General features: G+C 45.9%; 1 protein-coding gene across 4 annotated transcripts in view; it reads right to left on the bottom strand.

The window, feature by feature from the left end:
• Window positions 1-23605, bottom strand: part of LOC134957920 (uncharacterized) — a 151155-nt gene extending 127550 nt beyond the window's left edge. For 2 of the 4 annotated variants that reach the window (XM_063940161.1, XM_063940163.1), the window contains exons 1-6: window positions 23513-23605; window positions 20262-20522; window positions 14086-14346; window positions 12630-12890; window positions 11985-12245; window positions 5358-5618 (exon numbers count right to left, since the gene is read on the bottom strand). In XM_063940161.1, the coding sequence (XP_063796231.1) occupies window positions 5358-5618; window positions 11985-12245; window positions 12630-12890; window positions 14086-14346; window positions 20262-20522; window position 23513 (1306 nt within the window). In that variant the 5' untranslated portion in view covers window positions 23514-23605. Of the gene's footprint in view, window positions 1-5357; window positions 5619-9470; window positions 9626-11984; window positions 12246-12629; window positions 12891-14085; window positions 14347-20261; window positions 20523-23512 lie in introns of those variants that run through there. The other 2 variants (XM_063940162.1, XM_063940164.1) reach the window with 2 other exon arrangements.
• Between the last annotated feature and the right edge of the window lie 4112 nt (window positions 23606-27717).

The following is a 27717-nucleotide window of genomic DNA, read 5'->3' as shown; positions in this document are numbered from 1 at the left end:
ACTAAAATTCCTGCTAGCTAAAAATACTCTCAAATTTATTCCTACGAGCAGCAAAAAAAGGAATAAAAATCATAAACCGATGTGGCTTAACAAAAAGATAAAGGAACTTATGGGCAAGAAAAGGTGAGCATTTAAAAAATACAAATCTGACGGGGAAGCAGAGTCATTTCAGCACTATAAGGACTGTAACAAAATATGCAAAAATAAGAGCGGCTAAAGTAGAAACTGAAAAACTAGTAGCAAAGGAAAGCAAAGCGAATCCCAAAAAATTATTTAAATACATTAATAGCAAGAGATTAAAGAAGGAGAGCATAGGCCCTTTAAAAGACAAGTTGGGAGTCTTAAGCAAAAATTATAATGACATAGCGGACACACTAAATGAGTTTTTTTCAACAGTATTTACTAGGGAGGACCCAATTCAGGGACTAACACATAATCTCAATAATGAGAATATCCCATTGATAGGTACTTATTTAAGCAAGTAAGTAGTCTGTGACCGATTAAAACATTTAAAGATTAATAAGTCACCGGGTCCCGATGGTATTCACCCAAGGGTTCTAATGGATCTTCACTCCGAACTTGCAATACCGCTATTTTTGATCTTTAAGGATTCAGTAATATCAGGTATGGTTCCCAAAGACTGGCGTATAGCGGAAGTAGTGCCTATATTCAAAAAGGGAAGTAAAGCTGAACCAGGTAATTATAGACTAGTTAGTCTTACATCTATAGTGGGGAAAGTATTGGAAGGTATTCTAAGAGATAGTATTCAGAAGTTCCTTGAAGTCAATAATGTCATTAAAAGGAATCAACATGGGTTTATGAAGGACAGATCCTGTCAAACCAACTTACTTGGCTTTTATGAAACAGTAAGCACAAACCTAGATCAGGGTAAAGAGGTGGATGTAATCTTTTTAGACTTTGCCAAAGCTTTCGACACTGTACCACACATGAGACTTATCTATAAGCTACAAGAAATAGGACTAGGAAGCACAATATGCACTTGGGTCAAAAATTGGTTAGATAATAGGGAGCAGCGCGTTGTGGTTAATGGATCTTTTTTAAATTGGACTGAAGTGCTAAGTGGTGTGCCGCAAGCAGGGCCGGTTCTGGCGCTCTGTGCGCCCCGGGTGACAATAGGGGTGTGGCTTCGTACAGGGGGCGTGGTCATTTACGCCCCCTGTACAGACTGAAATGCTGTGCGGTGCGCGATGACGTCATCGCGCACCGCACAGTAAAGGACCTCTCCACGAAGGGAAACTAGACGTGTACGCATCTAGTTTCCCTCCACAGTGGCAGCGGCCAGCGGCAGCAGGGGGGCAGCGGGCAGCGGGGGGCACACAGCAGCAGCGGATCTTGCCTTGGTGCGGCGCCCTCCGGAAGGCGGCGCCCCGGGCAAAAGTCCTGCTTGCCCATGGCAAGATCCGCTACTGGCCGCAAGGCTCAGTATTAGGACCGCTATTGTTCAATATTTTCATTAACGACCTAACAGAAGGTCTAGAGAGCATGGTGTCAATTTTTGCAGATGATACCAAATTGTGTAAAGTTATAAATGCGGAGGGGGGTGCTGAGTCGCTTCAGAACGACTTAGTTAAATTAGAAGCTTGGGCAGTGAAATAGAGAATGCGCTTCAATACAGACAAGTGTAAGGTAATGCACTGTGGTAACAAGTACAAAAATAACACCTACATACTAAATGGGGTAAAATTAGGGGATTCTATACTGGAAAAGGACTTAGGTGTCCTCATAGATAGCAAACTAAGCAGTAGTACCCAAAGTAGGACTGCAGCAAAGAAGGCTAATAAGATATTAGCATGCATAAAACGGGGGAATTGATGCTAGGGATGAGAGTGTTATACTCCCGTTATATAAATCACTTGTGAAGCCACACCTTGAATACTGTGTACAATTCTGAGCACCATACTACAAAAAGGATATCCTGGAGCTAGAAAAGGTTCAGAGGCGGGCAACCAAACTAATTAAGGGTATGGAGACACTGGAATACGAGGAAAGGCTTGCAAGACTAGGCATGTTTACACTGGAAAAGAGGAGATTAAGAGGGGACATGATCAACATCTACAAATATATAAGGGGACAATACACAGATCTTGCGCAGGACCTGTTTTTGGTTAGATCAACACGTGGTCACTCGCTCAGGTTAGAGGAGATTCTGCACAATACGGCGTATAGGCTTTTTTACGGTAAGGACGATACGTGTTTGGAATTCCCTGCCTGAGGGAGTTGTAATGGCGGACTCAGTCAACACCTTTATGAATGGGTTAGATAAATTCCTAATTGATAAGGATATCCAGACGCACTATAGTTATTATAAAAAAGAGGGGTAAAATGTAACGGCAGTCATCAACATCAGTCAAAATTTTATACCAAATAATCCTGCATAGGAGACCACAAATAGATTGAACTCGATGGACAATTGTCTTTTTTCAACCTTAGATACTATGTTACTATGTAGTGTACAGAGTGGGGGTACAGGGTGAGGGGGTAGTGTAGGAGAGAAATGTGTATGGGGAGGGAGTGCATAGTGAGGGGTAGCACCTGTTCCCTTTGTGGGAAGCCCTGTTACCTACAATGCTGAGGAGAAGAGATGACTTCCAGCATGTTGGTTAAGTACAGAAGGAGGACAGCTAATTAAGCTAAACAGAAATTTCCAGTTGCTTAACTAGTCATTACGGGGTGTGTCCAAGGGGTTCCAAAGCAATAAAAATTCCAAAGCAATAAAAATTTGAACTTGCTCTGAAGGTGCTCAAAAAAAAGAAAAACTTTGCACCCAATGGAGGCCCTTATTCAGGTTGGATCGCTATTTTGCAAAAAACGCAGACGTATGCATGGGCATAGTTCGGACAACAGAGGCATGCACGGACCATTTTGGGGCCAGCCGCATGACATCACACGTGGCCGCTGCAACCCAAAAAATGTTGGTGGGCCACCTACACATGCAGCCTAGCTGCATCTGCAGGGGGTCATCCTTATTTCTTGCCTCAGCTATGCGTTCACAATTGTTTTGCGATCGCATCGCTGACTGGCTGATTAGCATACTGGGTGGCCTTGCCCTGCACTGGGTGGCCCCCAGGGTGCTATAGAAGCAGTTGCAGATTCTGAGATAGAACAACCCCTAGCTCCAATGTTCCTCATTTTTTAGTATAGGTTGTTAATGTGTCTGCAATGACCCTGGTAAATGTACAGGATGAGAAAGAATTATACTGGTGCCGGCTGTTAATCAAATAATGAAATTACAATTGATATATATAAAATATGACACTTAATTTATTTAAACATTCATAAAAGAGAAAAAAGTACTCCCATTTCTCAAGGGAATAAAATATAGCAATTGCTAAAATTCATGTGTTTAAAAATGCAAGGTGCCACTATTTTTCCTTCTAAATATAGTATCCACGGCTTCTTGCTAAGACTCTATTCCACATTGCTCACAAGTCAATTGATGACGCAAATTGTTACCAGACTTGCTTCCGGATAGGAGTCCCCCTAGGTATCTCGTGCAAAAAGATCCAGATGGCAACAGGGAAAAGTCCAGGTATGTGACAAACTTGTGCTGGAATTTTGTCCAGTGGATGCAAAGAGTCCATAAATCGCCAAGGAATTGTTAGAATGTGTCCAATGCCAGTGGTCCTACAGAGTGTCGCTCAACGCGTTTCGCTGGTCTGATCGCTACCAGCTTCCTCAGGAGCATATGCATTGGACACATTCTAACAATTCCCTGGCGATTTATGGACTCTTTGCATCCACTGGACAAGTTTGTCACAGACCCGGACTTTTCCCTGTTGCCATCTGGATCTTATTGCACGAGATACCTAGGGAGACTCCTATCCGGAAGCAAGTCTGGTAACAATTTGCGTCATCAATTGACTTGTGAGCAATGTGGAATAGAGTCTTAGCCAGAAGCCGTGGACACTATATTTAGAAGGAAAAATAGTGGCACCTTGCATTTTTAAACACATGAATTTTAGCAATTGCTATATTTTATTCCCTTGAGAAATGGGAGTACTTTTTTCTCTTTTATGAATGTTTAAATAAATGAAGTGTCATATTTTATATATATCAATTGTAATTTCATTATTTGATTAACAGCCGGCGCCAGTATAATTCTTTCTCATCCTGTATATCTACTTCAGGGAATTGACCTTCCCTATACAGGCTGCCGTTGACAGCGCACTCTTTCACTTTTTTTTTCTTTGTATTTATACCCTGGTAAATGTGCCTCTTTTCATTGAGCCTCCCTTGCTAACATTAGCAGCTCCGTAGCCTAGAAAATCACAATTGCAATTGCGTACAAACATGAATTAGGCCTAGTATTCTATCTTTTAGACCTTGTCATTTCTTATAAATTTACCATTTTCCCTGAACTAAATTATTTTCCAATTCTTCTTCACTAATTGTTTTGTTCTTCTGTTGACAGAAGGCAAATTGTTGAATTGCAAAAGGTAAACTTTGGCCTCCTAGACATCCCCATTCATTTAGACAGGCAAAAGTTTTTTGTTATAACCATGCGCTCCCTTGAACACCTTCCCAGCAGCTGGTTAATTATAAAAGGACAACACCTATTCCTTTAAACTTACAGTTTCCAACAACATATAAAAAACCTGCCCTATAAGGTGAACTCCACTACCCGTATTATGGGTATTGATGATCCCCATTCATTTGTTTGGCTTTTCTCTCTCTACAGAAAACTAACAATACCATTACAGATAAAGGTCAATGGCCCTCATTTGAGGTTGTTCGCTCGCTAGCTGCTTTTAGCAGCAGTGCAAACGCTAAGCCGCCACCCTCTGGGAGTGTATTTTAGCTTAGCAGAAGTGCGAACGAAAGATTAGCAGAACTGCTCATAAAACATTTCATGCCGTTTCTGAGTAGCTCCAGAGCTACTCCTATCTTGCGATGACTGCAGTCTGTTTACTTCCTGGTTTGACGTCACAAACACGCCCTGCGTTCGGCCAGCCACTCCCCCGTTTCTCCAGCTACTCCTGCGTTTTTGCCTGGCACGCCTGCGTTTTTTAGCACACTCCTTGAAAACGCCTAGTTGCCGCCCAGAAACACCCACTTCCTGTCAATCATACTACGAACACTCGAGCGACTGAAAAATGTCGCTCGAGCTTGGGTAAAACTACAAAGTTTTGTGTGAAAGTACTTAGCGCATGCGCACTGCGTACCATGCGCATGCGCAGATTTGCCGCTTTTTCACTTGATCGCTGCGCTGCGAAAAACGGCAGCGAGCGATCAACTCGGAATGACCACCAATAATTCTGCCATATTCAATATTTACATAACAGATAAAATTATCTAAAATACATTCATCAACTCTGAAATGAAAAGTACAGTCTTACATGTCTCAAGCACAGCGACAGTGTGCTCTATACTGATGCAGTTGTCATTCTGTGCTGATATCCCCACAGTATATGACTCCCCACATGGGACATCTCTCATCCAGCATGATGTGCCCTGACTTCTGCAGTTGTATCTTTCTCCTTGTGATCCCATCAGTGAAGACATATAACTTAATGCACCTTGGGAGAGGCTCCAGGATATCAATGCTGAGTTAGTAATGCAGTCCAAGGCTGTGTTCACAATCACTGGAATGCAGGGGGCTGTGGATAGCACACAATGAAAATTACATCATATTACAAGACCAGTCAATTATTGTAAAGGATGTTCTGAGCTGTGCATGCAAAAGTCATGGTAAACAGTATATTAGACGGGATGTTACAGGGGTTAAAGTGAGCCGGAACGGGGCGGAACTGCATTCCGTCAGTTCCACTTGGAGATGGAACGCAGTTCTGCCTCCTCCGGCTCACCTAACCCGATGTGTGACCGGCGTCGCAGGGAGATGTCGGACGCCCGCTGAGATTGTGTTACCAGCGGGTGCACGGCTCTCTTTCCACAGCAGCAGCCAGAGGCAGGAGCTCACTACTGAACTCCTGCTTCTGGCTCCGGGCTCTGCCAGTGTGCGCTATGGGAGAGACGTCATGACGTCTCTCCCATAGTGCCGAGGAGTAGACGCCGGAAGGACCACAGCGGTCGGACGCGGGAGTGGGGCTTGGTGAGTATTGTGTGTTGTTTTGTTGTTTGTTTTTTTATATGTGTGAGTGTATTACTGCCTCTTCTACTAGGGGCAAACTACAAGTGGGCAAACTACAAGGGGGCAAACTACTAGTGGGCAAACTACAAGGGGGCAAACTAAAAGGGTGTAAACTACTACTGTGGGCATTATGTGTATTATGGGGTGCTACTACTGTGGGCATTATGTGTATTAGGGGTGCTACTACTGGGGGCATTATTACTATTGTGTGACCACACCCTTTGTTTGAGGCCATGCCCCACCTCCTCTCTAGGACCACTTTAAGCACTGGGGATGTAGTTAATATCCCGGCGGTCAGGATTCCTGCAGGATACTGACCGCCGTGAATGCCAACAGCTGCGCCAGGGCTATTCCCACTCGTGGGTGTCCACGACACCCATAGACTGGGAATAGAACCTGTGGCAAATGCAGCTTTCTAACGCTCGCCACGTTGTTGGCATTCTGATGGCCGGGATCCTGGTGTCAGTATACTGACCTCCGGCATTCCATCCCCAACCCTTTCAGACTTCTAAGAGACCTCAAAAAGAATTATAATGGGATCACCAAGCAGGTAGCTGGCTTATAGCACCTCTTAATCTTCATTTTATCATTGATGACCTCAGTGATTTATCATTTGTACTGTTACTGTTTGATTTTCACACAAAAAATAAAGTGGAGAGAGATAAACTACCAATCAATCAGCTCCTAACTGTATTATTTTTCAAACACTGCCTGTAACATGGCATTTAGGAGCTGATTGGTTGGTACTTTATCTCTCTCTACTATATCACTCTCCAAGGCTTGTTCTTACATTCAGAGCCGAATTAAGGGTGAAGGGGCACAGGGTAGACTGTACCCTGGCCCCCCCTCAGTCAAGGGCCCCCCGGCCGGAGGACACTGGAATCACCAGCAGCAGAAGGAAGAACCTGGGCAGCAAGATGTGAACAGGACAGTGTGTAGTGCAGGCCGAGACACCAGAGTATCAGGTTTCATGAGCTGCCAACAGAGCTCCCGACCAGATTAGAGATGGGAGAGGGAGAGAGCTGTCTGTGACCCAGCGATTCCCCTATATACAGCAGGCTAGATTGATGTGTCTGGGTCCTGTGTAACCTGTTATCTGATGAGATAATTCTGGACTGGAGAGAGACACTTAGAGAGTCCATCTGAGTCCTGTCCCAGTGTGTAAGTACTACAGAGGCTGTCTATTTTAAGGTTGTTTAAGTTGCCTTTGTTCTGCTGCAAGAAAGCTTTATAAACTAGTTGTCACTCAATTATGTGGTTTTATAAACAGTACCCAGGCATTATTAAACCATTACGTTATTCTAATAAACACCACTGGTTTAAATTTAATATCTCCTATATATTTGCCTTAGTCTGTGACTCTGTGCCCGTAACGCTGGGCGGAGTCACAGAGCTGGGCAGAGTCAACTGCATCTGCTGCAGGGAGCTACCCCATACCCAGCGCCAGCAGCAGTCAGGTGCAAGACCCTACCTTACAGTATAGGAGGTGAGGATGGCCACTAGCTGCCGGCTGCTGTGCCTGTCCTCCCACCCCCAATCACCTGTGACAGCGGGCTGTGTGCTGTGCAGTGCGGGTCCCGAAAAGGGGCGGAGCTACACGGACTAGAGGGGAGGAGCTACACGGGACCAGACAGCTGAACAGTGGTGGAATCAGCATTGCAGTGACGGCCAGCCAGACTTGGTAAGTGGAGGGTGAGAGAGAAATGTGTGTGCGTGTGTGTGTGTATATAGTGGGTGTGTGTGTGTATATATATGGTGGGGTGTGTGTGTTTGTATATATGTGTGAATTGTGTGTGTGTGAGGTATGTCTGTGTGTGCGCACTTTATGGACGCCACTGCTGGGGCGGCCATTACATGCAAGGACGCTACTAATATAGGGGGGGCATTACGTATAAGGACGCTACTACTATAGGGGGGGCATTACGTATAAGGACGCTACTACTATAGGGGGGGCATTACGTATAAGGACGCTACTACTATAGGGGGGGCATTACGTATAAGGATGCTACTACTATAGGGGGGGCATTACGTATAAGGACGCTACTACTATAGGGGGGGCATTACGTATAAGGACGCTACTACTATAGGGGGGGCATTACGTATAAGGACGCTACTACTATAGGGGGGGCATTACGTATAAGGACGCTACTACTATGGGGGGCATTATGTATAAGGACGCTACTACTATAGGGGGGCATTACGTATAAGGAGGCTACTAATACTGGGGGGCATTACATATAAGGACGCTACTACTGGGAGGGCATTACATGTAAGGATGCTACTACTACTGGGGGGGCATTATGTATAAGGACGGTACTACTACTGGGGGCACATTATGTATAAGGATGCTACTACTACAGGGGTGGCATTACGTATAAGGACGCTACTATTACTGTTGGGAGGCATTACATATAACTGCTACTACTACGGGTGGGGCATTACGTATAAGGATGCTACTATTACTGTTGTGGGGCATTACATATAACTGCTACTACTACTGGGGGGCCATTATGTATAAGGACACTACTACTATTGGGGGGGCATTATGTATAAGGACGCTACTACTACTGGGGGGGCATTATGTATAAGGATGCTACTACTACTGAGGGGGCATTATGTATAAGGACGCTACTATTACTGTTGGGGAGCATTACATATAACTGCTACTACTACTGGGGGGGCATTATGTATAAGGACACTACTACTATTGGGGGGGCATTACATATATGGACGCTACTACTACGGGTGGGGCATTACGTATAAGGACGCTACTACTACGGGTGGGGCATTACGTATAAGATGAATAAGATTGTGCTACATTGTGGCGTAATTTTAAATGGGGGTACTATTGTGTGGCCATGCCCCTTAGTTGTCAGACCACACCACTTTTCACGATGCACAACAAAGGAATATGGGAGGCCGCAAAATTCATAGTTTGCAGGGGGGCGCCGAACACCCTAGCACCGGCCCTGGCCACCAGTAGCAAAAGTACACCACGGCCACTGACACTATCTGCAGGGAGGGGAACAGCGCTGATATGGAGGGTACTTGCAGGCAGCGAGTCGCCGCCCGCAGCTCCTCTCCCACCTACACACCATACCTGCCGCCTGACACCCACACCCCAGGGAGAGGGCGCTAGCTCAGGCACCGCTAGATCAGCATCTGCAGCATACACACAAGGGCTGCCATGCTCAGCGGCAAGCGGTGCGGAGCATGTGCAGCGGGACAGCGCCAGGACGGGACACGCACTAATCAACATTGCTGCTGGGCCGGAGCTCCCTCCGTCTGCAGCCTAAAGACGCGCGCCGCACCTCTCCAGGGAAACACCATGCCTGCCGCCCACAGGGCTCCGGACGCTTACCTATGCTCCGCGATCACAGCAGCTGACGCTGCCATCCAGGATGGAGGAATGACGCCCGTCAGACGGGGCGGACAGTGTGCGGCGGAACGGGGCCAGGAAGGAATGCTGACCACGACCCATTGCTGCTGGGTCTGAGCTTCCTCCCTCTGCAGTCACCATCTCACAGCAGCAGCCTGGAGGTTAGTGGCCACCACGACCCGCACATCCTTACCTCACACATACCTCACACATACCTCACATATACCTCACATATACCTCACATACCACACACATGAGAGCAAAGGTACACACACTGTGACATCACACCTGTAGCCCACCCCTATATCTGCTAAGTACTCCCCGTCACTATGCCCTGTCACCCTCATCCTGCTCTCTAACTGCCTGTCTGTGTACTGGCCTTCACCCCTCTTACACCATCACCAACCCTCACTAACTACCACAGAGACTATGTGCACTGATATCTGCCCCTCCACCACCTGCAGCGCCCCTGGACCCCTCCCCATCCCCCGCAAACCCCCGCACCTGCCCCTCCACCACCCGTGGCACCCCCACCCACTGCGCCTTCGGACCCCCTACCCCACCGCAGTGTCTTCCAAACCCCTCCCCCATCTGCAGCAGCCCCTCCCCCATCCGCTGCACCCCCGGACCCATCCCCTGCACCCCCACCCCTCCAGCAACCGCAACACTTTCGGTCCCACTACCCCACCCGCAGCACTCACCCCACCACCAACCACTCCAACTGCGGACCCCCTACACCACCTGCTCCTCCACCACCTACAGCCCCTCCCGATCCACCGCACCCTCACCCCCCTCCCTCCCCCACCCGCAGCGCCTCCAGGCCCCCTACCTCACCCACAACACCTGCACCCTTCTCCACCAGCAGCGCCTCCGGAACCCCTCCCCCATCCGCAACAGCCCCTCCCCCGCCTCCCCCACCCACAGCACCCCCACCCCTCCCGCATCCCCTGACCCCTCCCCATCCACTGAACCCCCGCACTCACCCCTCCCCCATCCGCTGCACCCACTGACCCATCCCCTACACCCCCACCTCTCCAGCAACCGCAACACCTTCGGACCCACTACCCCACCCTCAGCACCCACCCCTCCACCACCCACTGCACCTCCAGACCTCCTACACCACCCGCTCCTCCACCACCTGCAGCCCCTCCCCATCCACCGCACCCCCACCCGCAGCGCCTCCAGGCCCCCTACCTCACCCGCAACACCTGCACCCTTCCACCCTGCAGCGCCTCCGGAACCCCTCCCTCATCCGCAACAGCCCCTCACCCGCCTCTCCCCCACCCACAGCACCTCACCTCTCCCACACTCCCGGACCACCTCCACCATCCGCTGCACCCCCGCACCCACCCCCTATCCCACCCGCGCACACACCCCTCCACCACGTGCAGCACCTCCAGACCCCATCCACCGCAAATCCACACACCTGTCCCTCCACCACCCGTGGCACCCCCACCCACAGCGCCTACGGACCCCACACCTCAACACACACGGACCCTCCCTCCTCCGGACCCCTAACCCCATTCACTGCACCCCCCCCTCTCCCACCCGCAACGCCTCCACACCTCCTACCCACCTGCCACACCCTTTCCCACCCGCAGTACCTCTGGAACCCCTCCCCCATCTAGCCCAGCATCTGCCCCTCCCCCACCTGCCCCTCCGCCACACACAACGCCCCCCCGGCCCCCTCCCCCGGTACCCACCCGCGGCGCCTCCAGACCCCCTATGCCACCTGCCCCTCCACCACCTACATCACCTCCGGACCCCCTCCCCCATCCGCCACACCCCGCATCTGGCTCTCCCCCGCCCGCTGCACCTTTGGATCCCCTACCCCACCCACGCAGCAGGCCCTTCCCAATCCGCATCGCCTACACCATTCGCAACAGCACCGCACCCGCCACTCGCCCACCCACGTTACCCCCGCACCCACCCCTTCCCCATCTGCAGCGCCTTCGGAACCCCTCCTCCATCCGCAACAGCCCTGCAGCTGCCATCCCCCACCTGCGACACCCCTGCTCCTACCCCACCCACAGCGCCTTCATACCCCCTCCCCCATCCGCGGTCCCCACTCCCCAAACCCCTTCCTGTTGCAAGGGACTACGCCCCCTTCACCATCGGAAGGCCTTTCATTGTGCAATATTCAAACACTAACAAAACTAGGAATGCAGGGAATACTCCATATATTGAACCCCAGAAAGGCGTGCAGGGGTTAAAGGGGCGTAGCCCCTTCCGACGGTGTGAAGAGCGCCCGTAGGGCGCGATGAAGCACCTAGTACATAATATAAAAACAACCCCCACCCCAGGAACACATTGCTGCACTTGCACTGTGTAGTGGGGGTGGTGCTGACAAGATGTGGAGGGCCGGGGAGTGGACGCGGCTTCCCCTACCCCTGTCTTAAGTGCCCTGGGCCCCCCCAAGGCTTAATCCGGCCCTGTTTACATATCCCACTATGTCTTACTACACCTCCAGGCAGTAAGGGGATATCCTTTACTTACCAGTCCAGATGTTCACAGCTTGGCTCATTGCTCCTCCACACCAACTGTTAGTAGCTGACACAGTAACAATAAATTCATATCCACATGGGAGACTTGGAAATGTGCAGTTTGATTGTGCAGAGTTACAAGTTCTGTTCCCACCATGAGGTGCAATGAGATAGGAAGTGAAACTCTCAGTAGCAGTCACTTGATTCCAGGAAACAGCTAAAGAGTTTGTAGTACAGTCTATCTCTGTATGGACATCGTTTGGAGCACAGGGAGCTGTAGATGAATTCAGCAAAGATTATTGCAATTTGTCAAAATCAACAATATCGAAGATACAAGAAATTGTGGATTAGTTTCACTTATGCCAATGTGTCAGTCCAGACAATGGGTCATCATCTTGTGTTTATTCAAAAATAAAGAGATATTGTCCATTGTCCTGTAACTTTGATCTTTAGGATTACAGATGAAAAGCAAATAAAAGAAAAGGAGGGGTACCATGCTTAGGTTATGGAGAAATAATTTTTTTGCACTTTTATATTGACACATGAATGTAAATTATGATAAATATTAAATATGTCTGGTTTCACTAAATTTCTATAGACATGATTTATATAATCTCAAACAAGTCATAATTCAAGATGTGACAATAAAAGAACATACCTGTAACCAGTTGGAACTCATGGCTGCTGTCAGTTTGACACCTGTCATTGAGGGCTGTGACACTGACGTTGTATATGGCACTGCAGTTCAGTCCTGTGAGGTTACAGGAGGTAGATGTGGTATGGCAGGTGTGTTCCTCTCCTTCTGGTGTGGACAGCAGTGCAGTGTAATTTACAGATCCAGCAGTACTGCTCCAGGACACAACAGCACTGTTTACCTGGCAGTCAACATAGCCTGCTATATCCTGTGGGATGCAGGGCCCTGGAAAGGAAAAGAACAGTTTATGGTTATAATAATGATAATATTTAAAAGTAAACTCTAAAAAATTATAGCATATAATATAAAAGTTCTAAAGATTAATTGAATATGCAGATGTGGGTCTCCAATGCGTCCCAGGTATCTCCAGGACAATCAATGATTATCTAGCTAGGATCAGAGATATGTATGTATATATATGTGTGTGTGTATATATATATATATATATATATAACAGTATACTGTATAGTTATAGGTAGACCTATATATCTTCCCCCACTGCTTAATGCCACAGGAGGGACAGAGCCACGATGACAACATTCACTGCAAATCAGCATGGCCCAAATGTATTAAGCCTTAACAAGAGATAAAGTGGAGACAGATAGATAGTGATAAATGACCAGCCAATCAGCTTCCTAACTGCTATGTAACACGTTTGAAAAATGACAGTTAGGAGCTGTTTGACTGGTCTTTTATCAATCTTTATCACTTGTTAAGGCTTAATATATTTGGGCCACGATGATTTGCAGTGAATCTTGTTATCATGGCTCTGTCCCTCCTGTGGCATTGATCAGTGGAGGAAGATACATAGGTCTATCTATAACTATGTACAGTTTTATATATATATATATATATATATATTTATAGAGAGAGAGAGAGAAAGAGAGAGAGATGCATTGGGTATGTGTGACCGGCGGTCAGGAGACCGACAGTCACAATACCAACGGTGGGATCCCAGTTGTTGGATGGCCAGCATGGGGGCGAACGCAACGAAGCCCCTTGCAGGTTCTCTGCGCTCGCCACGCATCGGGCTCGGTAGCTCGCTGCGCTTGCCACAGATTCTATTCCCACTCTATAGGTCTTGTGGACACCCACGAGTGGGAATAGTCCCTGTTGGTCTGCATGCTGACCGGTGGTATTTTCAGATGCTGGGATTCTGGTATTGGTATTGTGACTGGCGGTTTCCTGATATACATATACTGTATACATATTTCTGATTACTGTTGTACACATATTATATATAAATGTACTATACATAAGTAACATGACATTTATTCATATAGAATGGTCTTTAAATGTACAAGAAGTGTTTTTTTTACTGTGTTATCAGTTGTCTCTCACAAATACTTTGTATTAATGTTTCAGATATGACATAATACTTTACTTACTGTAAATATCCTCAGGCAAGATTCAATTTTACCTGTGTGAATCATTTCTGGAGAGATGAATTCGCTGCTGCAGACAACACCAAAGGAATCCACAGTCACAGTATAGACCTGTCCACATTGTAAAGCATGTACTTTGCATTGTGTGTCTGTTGTGCTACAGTTACTCTTTTCTCCATCCTGTGATCTAATAGTAGTTGTATATTTTATTCCACCAAGGGCTGCACTCCAGGACAATAGTGCGTGGTCTGCACCGCACTGGAACTGCCACTGTAGGTCACTTGCAACACAAGGAACTGGAAAGTATTAATGGATTAGTGCTTAAAGGAAACCCCTCATAAAATGTTCTTTTGTTTCTTATACTGTATCTTTTAACTGCATGTTTGATTCAGAGAAATAACACTAATAAATGAAAACTGTATTTTTTACCCCATTTCTCTTGAAAAAAAAATATGGCCCAGATTTATCAAGCCAGAGACAATGATAAATTGCACGGTGATAAAGTACCAACCAACCAGCCAGGGCCGAAGCTAGGATGTTCGGCACCCGGGGCAAGGCAGTAAGTTGGCACCACCCACCCCCACACACAAAAAAAAAATTCAATTACACCACACATTATGGCATGCAAAAGGGTAATTTATTCACAATATGACACACAATAGTAATACCCTATATAGCACATTATTCCACACATTAGTATCCCTTATATACCTTATGCTACTTATGCACCTTATATATATATAATGCCACGTAGCAGTAATGCCCTTTGAGTCCAGTTCAGAATATGGGACCATGGGGGAAGTGTGTGTGTGGGAGAGGGGATTGGGGAGAAAGAGATGGGAGAGAGGAGAGGGAGGGGGGAGGGAGAGAGAGATGGGAGAGAGGAGAGAGATGGGAGAGAGGAGTGAGGGAGAGAGGGGAAACAGAAAGAGAGGGGGTGAGGGAGAAAGAGAGATTAGGGAGGTGAGAGGGAGAGAGAGATAGGCGAGAGAGGGGTGAGGGAGAGAGAGAGAAGAGAGAGAGATGGAAGAGTGGTGAGGGAGAGAAGGGGAGAGAGAGGGGAGGGAAATAGAGTGTGCAAGACCAGGCTTGAAATTGTAATTTCTCCGACAGGGTCCACAGGTTATCCGTAGGATAACAATGGGATATGATGAAGCGACAGCGAATTTGCACCAATCAGTCAAAGCTTTTTGGCCTCCCAGCATGCAACAGGCCCATCCATATATCCCCATCTCCTGGCTCAGGCAAATCTGTTTTTTGTTTGGTGCGGCAGGAGCCGGACCATGGTCAGAGGGCTGCTGGTTTTTAGCAGCCCTAAGCTTTCTTATTTTAGTTTTATATAGTCTTACTATTTTTTCTTGAGTGATCTTTCTAAAAAAGGGTCTTATACGTACCTTAGAAAGAGTCGCTCCAACAACTCTCTGCCGAGTCGCGAGCCGAGGTGGCAGTAGCTGACGTGGCTGCCACCTCGGGTGCACCAGCGCTAGGCCTTAGGGATCATAGGCTCCAGGAATAGTATGAGGCTGCAATCCCTAGGGTTGATGTCAGCAGTGGGGAATCAGACGCTCTCCTGGTTGCCCCTCCCCCCGGTTCATGACCAGTTTCCTCCGAGTCTCCCGCCATGAACTGTTTTCCTGCTTCCATCTGAGACGCTGTATACAAAGGGGACCCAGTCGCAGCATAGGCGGCTGTGTGACTGTTGCGTCTGTATTCACTGAGCGTCTGTGTTCACTATAGGTTCATGGAGCGGCAGTGTAAACTAGTAGCGTCTGGATCCACTCAGCGTTCGCAAATGTATTGATCAGTCCTGGAAACGAGGTGAGTCTCCCTGTATCCCACTCTACTGAGTATGGGTAATACAGCACTAAGTCTCTATCTACCTTTTGAGTACAAATAGTTAGATAAGTGCCTATTGCATTATAAATCTGTATACTATTACTGTGGTTTCTTTCACTATGCGTCTGAATACGGTAGATCCGTTTAAACATGATTCAGTAATATGTTCTCCTACATACTAGAAATGTAGTTGTAGTTGATGATGTGCTCATATTGCTTATTATACTAATGTATAACATGTGACTGACTGCTAGTGTGATTACTGACTTTACTACTGTATATATTCTGTCAGGTTTTTTCTATTCCGATCCTTAATGCTGGTCGGATTGTATGTCACTTTAAAAAGCTTAAAGTGATTACAGTCACAAATTGTGTAGTACACTGTGGAAGTGTTGATTATTTATCATGTCTAAGAGCGGCAAAGGTGAGGAAGATACACTCACAGCAACACCAAAACTCATATCATGTTGGTCTTGTAAAGCATGGTTAAACTCTCAGGATCTTGTTCAGGATGGTTTGTGTGCAAATTGTTTTAGCTTTCAACAGGGTCTCTTGAAAAATACAAGGCAGATTCAGGTGCAGGTTGATCCACCTTAGGCTATGTTTGCACAGACATTATCCAGTATAGCTGAATGGATAATTCCAGCTCCTGTACCAGGGATAGGTTACATGATTAACCCCTACATGCAGCTTCTCACCTGCAGTTTATAAATTCCAGCAGCAGCCTCTCAAAAGAAACACGCTGACAATCCAGTGGTAAGTAAATCTTCATCCTCACAGGCTACACATGTTTCAGATGAGGATTCATTGGAGGATGAAAGTTCAATAAACTCTGCTTCGGCATATACGAAGAGGAGGAGGAAGGTCTCAGCTCAGTGTATATAGCTAATTAAAGCAATGAAAGCCATTCTATCCTTAGAGGATTCAGCAGAGCCTGTATTAAAAATCAAGGCACCTGTGTTTAAACGTCCCAAAACAGTTAAGACTGAGTTTCTGGGGTCAGATCAGCTGATGGAAATCATGGAAGAGGCTTGGGCTATGCCCAATAAGTTTAGAATTCCTAGGAAATGGAATTCCAATTAACCTCTTCCAGCTCGGGATTGTTTAAAAAGGGAGGTGGCTCCCAAGGTAGATATGCATGTGATTCGATTAGTGCGAAAATCTACATTACCTTTGCCTTCAACATTATTAAATGATGTCACGGATAGGAGAGTGGATGGTTTTTTAAAAACAATTTTTTCCCCTGAATCACTGAAGATGCAGGCTGCCACCAGTCACAGCACAAAGCACCCTGCTGACACCAACAGTAGCAGGCAGGATCCAGGATCCAGAAGAAGGTCTCTGCACAAAACAATCCACTGCCCCTACAGGATCATGTGCCCTCCCCACCCCTAGTTGCGGCCCCGCAACCAGCTGCTAACTTCATTTTTCAAAGACAGCCTGTAACAAGACAGGAACTGATTGATTGGTACTTTATCACCGTACAATTTATCACTCTCTAAGGATTGATAAATTAGGGACTATATATCAAAATTATGGGAATACAAGTTCATCATAAAATGAGAGATATATATTTTGCTTAGTTTAAACTAATGCTCAATCCGACAAGATTAGCAATTTGTTAGTCAGTTGATATATTCAGGACAAAGAAAAAGTTGTATATCAATAATAACTTAGTATCTAAATATTTATTTAGATAAGGAATTTAGAGTGTTTTTTTCTAGAACAAGTCAACAATGGAAAAATGAATAAGTAATGGCTGAAACTTCTAAATCACCAGAATGAAAGAACTGCTTCGACGGTTACCTACTGGCACTAACAATCATAGCTTTATTGCTGTTTTTTTTAAACCACTATAGCATACAAACAGGTATGAGAAGTAACCCATCCCATCCATTCCAATGGCCCACTTGTCACTGCATTTCTGATTAAGAGTAACAACAGCACAGCATTTGTCATGTTGAGAGTTATCTAATAGGTTCCAATTTTACGGAACTCACGGGAATTCACTGAGATTGCTATAAATTTAACATCAATATTGCTGAAATCCGCCCAGTTCCATAAAGTCGGAATATATTACTTAACCACCATTGTGTCACCAGTGTCCCCTTAACACCATTAGGTAACTAGTCTTATTTGATATGTATGCATTACCGAACTTCTGATGTATCTCAGAAGAAAATTGAGTATAGCTAACACATCAACTGACAACCTACCAAAGATCTATAATCTCTTACTTATGACTTGCACTAACCTGTAATAATTTAGATGTGACTATGACAATTGTTATATACAGTAGTAAGACAGCAAATGAAGTAACGCAACAGTCACACTTGGAACTTGATTAATTTATGTTCCTGGAGCCAGTGTGGAGGAAGCTGGGTGGTTTAATAAGTTCTTGCATATGAGCAGGAAGATAGACTGAGACAGGGTAGGAAGACAGACTGAGACAGGGTAGGTCAATGAAATGTTAACAAACTTGCTGGGAATTAGTCCCGCAGACTTGGATTCTATAGATGGTTCTACTTGGGTAGATTGTGGAGATATCTTGAGAAGTGAGGCCCGTTCTGAAACTGATTGCTGTGGAAGCTGTTCAGAGAAGTCACAACAGCAAGGGGAACTAGTAGAATGGGATTCTGCCCTTAGTCAGACCTTGACCAAGAACTGGTGATACTGGATGCAGGGTTTACTCTGAATTCATGACTAGACTCTGGGCTAGTACTGGAGATGCTGGACGCAGCTGGGACAGCAGATGTTAAGCTGGACACTGGGCTGGTACCAGTGGTCTTGGACATTGTTGGATAAGCAGACATTAAGCTGGATGCTAGGCTGTAATCGGTGGTTCTGGACATTGCTGGATTAGCAAATGCTAGGCTGGACATCAGGCTGGTACCAATGGTTTTGGACACTACTGGCATAGCGGACCTTAGACTTAACACTGGGCTGATACCAATGATTTTTGACACTCCTGGGACAGAGGACTTTATGCTGGACACTGGGCTGGTACCAGAGGGTCTGGATACCTTCTGGGAAAGCAGACTTTAGGCTGGACACCGAACTAATATCAGTGGTTTTGGAAGCTGCTGGGGAAACAGACTTTAGGCTGGGCACTGGGCTGATACCGGTGATTTTTGACACAGCTGGGACAGAGAACTTTATGCTGGATGCTGGGCTGGTACAAGAGGGTCTGGACACTGCTGGGACAGCGGACTTTAGGCTGGACACCAAGCTGGTATCAGTGGTTTTGGAAGCTGCTTGGGCAGCGGACCTTAGGCTGGACACCGGGCTGGTGCCGGTGATTCTGGAACACTGCTTGGACAGCGGACTTTAGGCTGGATATCGGACTGGTACCAGTGGTTCTGGATGCTGCTGGGACAGTGGACCTTAGTCTAGATACTGGGCTGGTAATGGTGGTTCTGGACACTGCTGGGACAGTGGACTTTAGGCTGGACTCCGGGCTGGTACCAGTGGTTTGGAAGCTGCTGGGATAGCGGACCTTAGGTTGGACACTGGGCTGGTACCAGTAGCTCCTGAAACTGCTTGGACAGCGCACTTTAGGCTGGACCTCTGACTGGGTATGGTTGTTCTGGATGTTGCTGGGTCAGTGGACCTTAGGCTAAACACCAGGCTGGTACCGGTGGTTCTGGACACTGCTGGGACAGTGGACTTTAGGCTAGACACCAGGCTGGTACTAGTTATACTGAACGCTGCAGGAACAGAAGACTTTAGGCTGAACACCAGGCTGGTATCGGTGGCTTTGGACACAACAGAGCAGCGAGTGCTGCTGCAGCTAGTTAGCAAATTCTCTGGAGGTTAGGCAAAGCTAATACTCTGGGGAGCACAGGATTTCTCCTCACACATGGCACACGGAAGAAACATTTTACTGGAAGCTTGCCAATGCTGCCATTACTCCCTTTATACCTCTTGCCACCTGTCGATTGGCCAGAGCACCAAGAAGGAGATTGCTGTTGGTAATACTGTGGTCAGCTGATCAGGCCGATATGTCGGTGCCCATTCTCTGGAGATGGCAGGATCCAGAGCATGTGGAATGCCAGGACAACCTGCACCAAGAGTGTGGAGGCACCTGCAAGAACGTGTGAGAGCTGAGACCACAGAGACGCACCATCTGGCACAGCAGAGGAGGACAGCAGACTGCAAACTCCTGGGAACTGGCATGGCAACCCATCAGCCCATGGACAGTTAAGTGCTGGGGTCTTGATCTGGGGTCTCTAAGCGGCTTATTAATTCCTGACTTTAGATAATAAAGCTGTGGATACCTGGCACTTTATATACCATCAATATTCTGTATATGAAAATGTATCCATATGGTCTCCAGTTTAAATTTAAATAATTGCCTCAAACATGCACCACATACCTGTGTGAAACGCAATGGATGGGCTTCTGTCACTGCTACACATCTTTCCCACTGCAACAACTGTGGCTTCATAAACAAGACCACAAGAGAGTTGTGTAAAGCTGCATGATGAATTGGCTGTATTGCAATAATACTGCTCCCCCTGAGGTCCAGTTACAACTGCAGTGTAATTTACAGCTCCAGGAGCAGAGGCCCACGAAACGGTGGCCAAGTTAGATAAACAATCAATTTCATTTTGAAGTTCAGTAGGCACACAAGGCACTGCAAAGCAAACACTTTTTATTAGAATGATCAAATTGGAACTCCTTTAATTATTTCACAGTTCCAACACCTTATTTCTTTATGGAAAGAATAGCCAGCCAGAATGTAATTTTTACCCAATATCTTCTCTCTACCCAGCAAGCGATTCCATGACAGATATAACAAGAAGATGACACTGAAACAGCACTGCCTCAGTTCCTAATATAATTCTTCCCCATGGCCAAAATAATATTTAAAATACTTTTAGTGAATACTCCAAAACTGGGAAAGTCCCTATCATGGGAAATCCATGAGTCTGCTAATTTGTAGGAGGGTGGACATTGGGTAAAATTGCATTCTAGCTGTTGTTTCTATATAAGCTTATATACTGACAGAATTACAGAGAAAACTTCATGCAAAGTATTATTATAACTCAGGGTACATGACAAATATTTAAAATACACAATAATTTGAAGTAAAATTTAGGGTCTGATGAAACCACGATTGAACTACATGGTGCGAACACTTAAGAACAATTGGGGAAATTCAAACTTTGGGGGTAATTCAGAGTTGATCGCGGCAGCAAATTTGTTAGTAGTTGAGCAAAACCATGGGGGTAATTCCAAGTTGATCGCAGCAGGAATTCTGTTAGCAATTGGGCAAAACCATGTGCACTGCAGGGAAGGCAGATATAACATGTGCAGAGAGAGTTAGATTTGGGTGTGGTGTGTTCAATCTGCAATCTAATTTGCAGTGTACAATAAAGCAGCCAGTATTTACCCTGCACAGAAATAAAATAACCCACCCAAATCTAACTCTCTCTGCAAATGTTACATCTGCCCCCCCTGCAGTGCACATGGTTTTGCCCAACTGCTAAAAAATTTCCTGCTGCGATCAACTTGGAATTACCCCCCATGTGCACTGCAGGTGTGGCAGATATAACATTTGCAGAGAGAGTTAGATTTGGGCGGGTTACATACATTGTTTCTGTGCAGGGTAAATACTGGCTGCTTTATTTTTACACTGCAATTTAGATTTCAGTTTGAACACACCACACCCAAAACTAACTCTCTCTGCACATGTTACATCTGCCCCCCCTGCAGTGCCCATGGAGGGTCACTCCGACCCGATCGCTCGCTGCAGTTTATCGCAGCGCAGCGATCAGGTCGGAATTGCGCATGCGCCGGCGCAGCAGTACGTCGGCACATGCCGGATGGCCGATGCCGTCGTTCAGTAGTGATTGCCTCTGCCTGATTGACAGGCAGAGGCGGTGGGAGGGGGCTAAGCGGCGTTAAGCCGCCGTTTAGGGGGCGCGGTCCGGCCAACACAGGCGTGGCCAGACCATTGTGGGGCGGGCCGCAGTGGCTGCGTGATGTCTCATGCAGCCGCTGTGACCAGTGGCAGCGACGATCAACTCCCGGCCAGCCGCAGGAGCTGCGCTGGCCGGGAGTTACTCCACAAATACAAAAGAATCGCCGCTGTGCAATGCTTTTGTATTTGTGCGGGGGGGAAGGCCGGACTGACATGCGGGGCGGACTAGCCCTGTGCTGGGCGTCCCCCCTGCATTTCAGGGAAGATTATTGTAGCTGTGCTAAATTTAGCACAGCTACGATCAACTCGGAATGACCCCCATGGTCATTCCGAGTTGATCGCTCGCTAGCAACTTTTTGCAGCCGTGCAAACGCATAGTCGCCGCCCACAGGGGAGTGTATTTTTGCTTTGCAAGTGTGCGAATGCTTTTGCAGCCAGGCACTACAAACACAGTTTGTGCAGTTTCTGAGTAGGTCTGAACTTACTCAGCCCTTGCGATCACTTCAGCCTGTTCTTGCCTGGAATTGATGTCAGACACCTGCCCTGCAAATGCTTGCGTTTTTCCAAACAATCCCTGAAAATGGGCAGTTGACACCCATAACCGCCTTCTTCCTGTCAATCTCCTTGCGATCGGCTGTGCGAATAGATTCTTCGTTAAATCCATCACTCATCAACGATCCGCTTTGTACCCGTACGACACGCCTATGAATTGCGGTGCATACGCATGCGCAGTTTTGCCGAGTTTTGACCCGATCGCAGTGCTGCAAAAAGTTGCTAGCGAGTGATCAACTCGGAATGACCCCCATGGTTTTGCCCAACTGCTAACAAATTTGCTGCTACAATCAACTCTGAATTACCCCCATTATCCTAACATAACATGATGGAGGCAGCATAATGATAGGGGAATGAATATTTGTTTTATGGACCGGAAACATGTCAAAATAGAGGACACATTAGGTCACATTAGAGTGTCTTAAATATAAGAAATGAAATGTCTTGGAGTGGCTCAGTGGAAACACAGATAGAGAATCTGTGGAATAGTTATAAGAATGATGTTCACAGATGATCCCCATTCAGCCTCATGAAATTTGTGCAATGTTTCCAATTTTTCTATAAAATGTTGAATACTTATGCAATCTATTGCTGATTATTCTTTACAAATTAAATAAGAAAAATCTTTACATGTAAAAATGTAATTTGGTTTCTTGATATTACACATCCAACTGATCAGAGTAAACCTTGGGATCTATGTACCAAGCATTGGAGAGAGATAAAATGGAAAGAGATAAAGTACCAGCTAATCAGCTTCTGTCCCATTACAGGCTGTATTTGAAAAATGACAGTTAGGAGCTGATTGGCTGCCCACTTTATCTCTCACCAAGGCTTAGTACGGGTTGGCTTCGGGAGACCGGCGGTCAGCATGCCGATGCCGGGATCTTGGCCGCCAGAATGGCAGCAGGGGGGCGAGCGCAACAAACCCTCTTGCGGGTTCGGTGGTTTGCTCCGCTCACCACAGGTTCTATTCCCACTCTATGGGTGTGGTGGACACCCACGAGTGGGAATAGCTCTTGGCCCGCTGCCAGCATTCTGGCGGCTGGGATCCTGGCATCGGTATGCTGACCGTCAGGATCGTGACTACATCCCCTTAGTACATAGACCCCCTAGTCAAGTAATCTGCTGTAGTTAGTATGCATACTTACTTATAGTTTATAGAAATATATTAAGAATTATCTCTTCATTCCTATTACTGCAGGAGACATTGGGATATCCATCTTGACTAGATGAAAGATATTTTCATCATCAGCACAGAAAGGAATTCTATACTGTAAGGGTAGTCTTACTGTGGAATGTTTTACCAAAGAAAGGTACAGTAGCAAATGCAAATTTATTACATGCATTTAAAAATGTAATCCTTAAAGGAATAGTAAATTCAACAATAATTATTAGATTGCAGTATTGGGTGGCTTATTAACCATTTAATTAGTACAGTTGTGTAGAATGTAACCATACCCAGACGGACATTCACTAACACGGTTGCATCACATGCGAACATGCCCTCCGGCTCCGTCTATTCGTGCTAAACAAACATGGTTCATTTTATGAGGAGGTGGTTTCAAACTGGTACTTGTTGCAAAAAAATTTAATGAGTTTTTCAGGGAGTCATCTGAAGGTTCCCAGGAGAGTAGGCAAGCACTGAACTGTGTCACTCATTATGGCCTTGTCCCCCGCTTTACAATGCTGGTAATAGTGTCACCGTATAGCATGTGGGAGAGCCACAACTTCACACCGCTCACATTCCTGTCCCCCCACACACATACACCTCTGACTAGACTGGGGGCAGCCAAAAAACGAGTTTTATGGTAAGAACTTACCTTTGTTAAAACTCTTTCTGCGAGGTACACTGGGCTCCACAAGGATAGACATTGGGGGTGTAGAGTAGGATCTTGATCCTGACAGTGCTAAATTCCTTTGTCGTATAAACAACCCTTTATGAAGTCTAAGAACACTGTACGCTGTTTACTTAAGAAGTACCGTATGGGTACGCTGGTTGCGTAACGATCGCTCAGCCATAGGCGAGACGCTCACGCGTCACGTTCGCTCACGGCCCAGAGATCACAGGACAGCACGTTGTTGGCTATGACTAGAGTACTGATTCGCTATGGCGTAGCGGACGCTCGAGACCACGAGGAGATCACCAGCGGCGCAGACGCTCACAACGCTATACCTTTATGTCTAAACCTTTTATCAATGTAATACACAGAATACCTTAATGTGAATACAGGGTGTAAGTGCAACTTTGTGTACCCTGTCTAACTACAAAGCTGCTTGAGCGTCACTGACGCTCAAGTGAACACAACACTATGAGAAAATACACAGATACTGGTTTAGGGTCCAAAGCCTATTAACTGTATTATATCTAATATACTTGTAAAAGGGAATAACAGTACAAATGATACACTACAATATAACAGATACTTCCTAACTAAAATAGCTACACTAGAAATACAATACAATACCAATCTAATACAATACAATACAATACTAGTCAAAGGGGAGATATGGGAGAAAAGAGAAGAGAGAGAGAGAGAGAGAGAGAGAGAGAGAGAGAGAGAGATATGAGAGAAATGGCTCACAGTAAGACAACATGATTGCAGAGAAGCTTACACATGTGAGGAACAATCGCTGCGCAGTTAGTCAATGCTGATGAAATACTTGGGCTTACTCATACTGGCTGTCCCTATATCATGGGACAGAAGCTAGACTCCATTTTGGGAAACCTCCACTTGATTCCAAAGACCACACCACATGGCTGAAAGGGGGAGGGGAAGACATCCAGCAGCAGCCATTTTAGATTTGCAGGTCCAAACACATGGCACTCTCAACTACACCACAATCACATAGCAGGAGACACAAGACTCCATGTTATTCCAAAATGTCCAAGCCTCAAAACAATGCATATGTTCTGATTTTACAATTCCAAACCATCTAAATCACCTTTCACAATGTAATCCAACTTCCTAGAACCATCTCATAATTTCACATCCCAAACAACTTCAGTATCTCAATAACCAGAGCATATTCATCACAAGACCAGATCACAATGTAATTAACACAAACGTAACTGCATGGTGGTATTTATGATTAACAGGATATATAGTATAACTAACCAGCACAATCTATTTTAAATCTCCATAGGCAAACAAATACCACAAATACTATGCTACAGATGGTATACTGTTCCAATCCATCACAGACTTCACAGAGTATCCACAAACACCCAACAATCACACAACCAAGTTACAATATCCTATTTAAACCAGAAAGCAATCTGTCTGTTTCCTTATCTAGCCATGTGAAGTTCAATACTTAGCCTTTAGTTTGGAGGATGTCCTGGGGATTTAGCCGCCATGCTGCTGGGTGCCAGGTAGCTGTGTGTGTGTGTGTGAGTGTAGCTACATTACATCTGTTCTCTGAGGCCACACCTGACCACTACCTTCCTGTTTGACCAGTACCTGGGGGAGGGGTCTTTCTTTCTCCTTTGTATTGAGTCACTATTCTCTTTGTATATGCTAATCAGGTTCAGCCCTGAAAACTTAGTAAAAGGTTGTCTTGAGCATCCATTGTTCTAACAATATGATCTTAGCTTTTATACATATAATCATATCTATCCGCTGCAATGTCCCACAACAACACAACAGGCCTCAAACTAACCCACACCTCATTCTGCTTGCTTCAATACCAAACATGATGTGTTTATCTGGTTCGGTTCGAATGATACACATCCATGACATTAATTCATTAGCCAATTCTAAATCTTCATGATGTCTGGTGCTGTTCATTATTATAACCATGTACTGTATGAAACAAGCGCCGAATCCATCTCAGTGCCATGTCCGAGCAAATGCGTGTGTTTCCATATATTGCTGTGCTCGCTGCGCATATTTGCAAGTATAGCGACTTATATGTGTGCAGTTTATATGGTCTCTCTATGTAATATTTTTGACTCTGACAGTCCACCCTTTGGCAGTCACCAATAACTGCCACTTCCTAAAACATTTCAAAAAGAGAAAAATATATGTCAGGGGTTAATACATTTCCATGGTTGGGTAAGGGAGGAGAGAGGAGAATGTGTGAAGAGGGTATGACCTAGTGTGATAGCAGAAGCATGTGTGTATGAATCCATGTTTGGGGGGTCATGTATCATCGTGCCGTACGTGTTGTACATCAAGCTTCGAGGTATTGCGAAGTATACATTTGAATTCCTTCTTATCCTGTGGTACAGGTCTGTGGATGGGCTGTCAAACTTTACCGAGCTCTTTTCGGATTTTTAACAAAATGGGGAGCACATTTTAGTTGATGATACATGAATGGGGGAAGTATGTGGTTGCTGATATCTGAGCCTGTATTCCCTATCGACTATGTGTGTCATTACCTGAGGGTTGTAGAAATGAAGAAAAGACATAATTACGGTAAATGCGGTGGTATTCTATGTCAGGGAAATGTACATCTGTTGTTGAAGTTTTTGTTCGGTATCTGTTGAGAGTCGTCTTCTTTGCGCTGTATTGCTCCTTGGGCATGAGCAAATAGCTTTGTCAGTGCCATCAGATTTACAAAAATGTTGGGCTAGCGTGAGTTTAAAAATACTAGGGAAACTGGGGATCCATGGCAAAGTTCATCAAGTGTCCATATCATAGGTTGTCAAAACTTCATCTTTGGTGCTTGTCTGTTGTCTGTATAGCGTCTCGTCAACTTCCTCGTCCAAGGGGTCTTTGTATCTTGGAGAAAAGCAGAAAAACAGGTGAAAGAAACGGACCGTATAATCGCATTTTCATCACATCATGGTTTCTATCATTGGGTCATATACCAAATCCAGGTTAATTACAGTTTCCTCGCTCCTCAAACTCATCACTCTTGTACTTTGTTTGCACTTCATTAAAGCCTGCCCGCATCTAAATATCAATCCAATCGATATAACGACACCCAAGATACATAGTAGAAACTTTCCAACATCCATTATGACTCCTTGAGCCCAGTCTCCTAAACCGGAGAACCAATTTCGCGGGTTCAACCATGACACCCAACCAGTCAGCTCATTACCTACAGCAGCAAGGGTGAGATTGTGTTTTCGGCGAAATTCCCACTTCAATTGGAGAATGTCGTCCATCTTTTGGTCTATGACCTCTACCGGATCCTCGGTGCTATTTGTGATATACGTGCAACACTTTATGCCGTACTGTGTTGCCAATGTAACACAATATCCGCCTGTTACTGCTGTAAGATAATTAAGAACCATCCTATGCTGAACTAGTTCTGTTTTGTACGCTTGAAGTTCTCTTCCAGTGTATCTGAACGTGTCATCATACATTTCAGTGATATTATCTAACAAATTGGCGAGTGCGGAAAT

This window comes from Pseudophryne corroboree, chromosome 9 (genome assembly GCF_028390025.1).
Source record: "Pseudophryne corroboree isolate aPseCor3 chromosome 9, aPseCor3.hap2, whole genome shotgun sequence".
Taxonomy (NCBI): domain Eukaryota; kingdom Metazoa; phylum Chordata; class Amphibia; order Anura; family Myobatrachidae; genus Pseudophryne; species Pseudophryne corroboree.
This window is presented reverse-complemented; position numbering and strand designations above follow the sequence as displayed.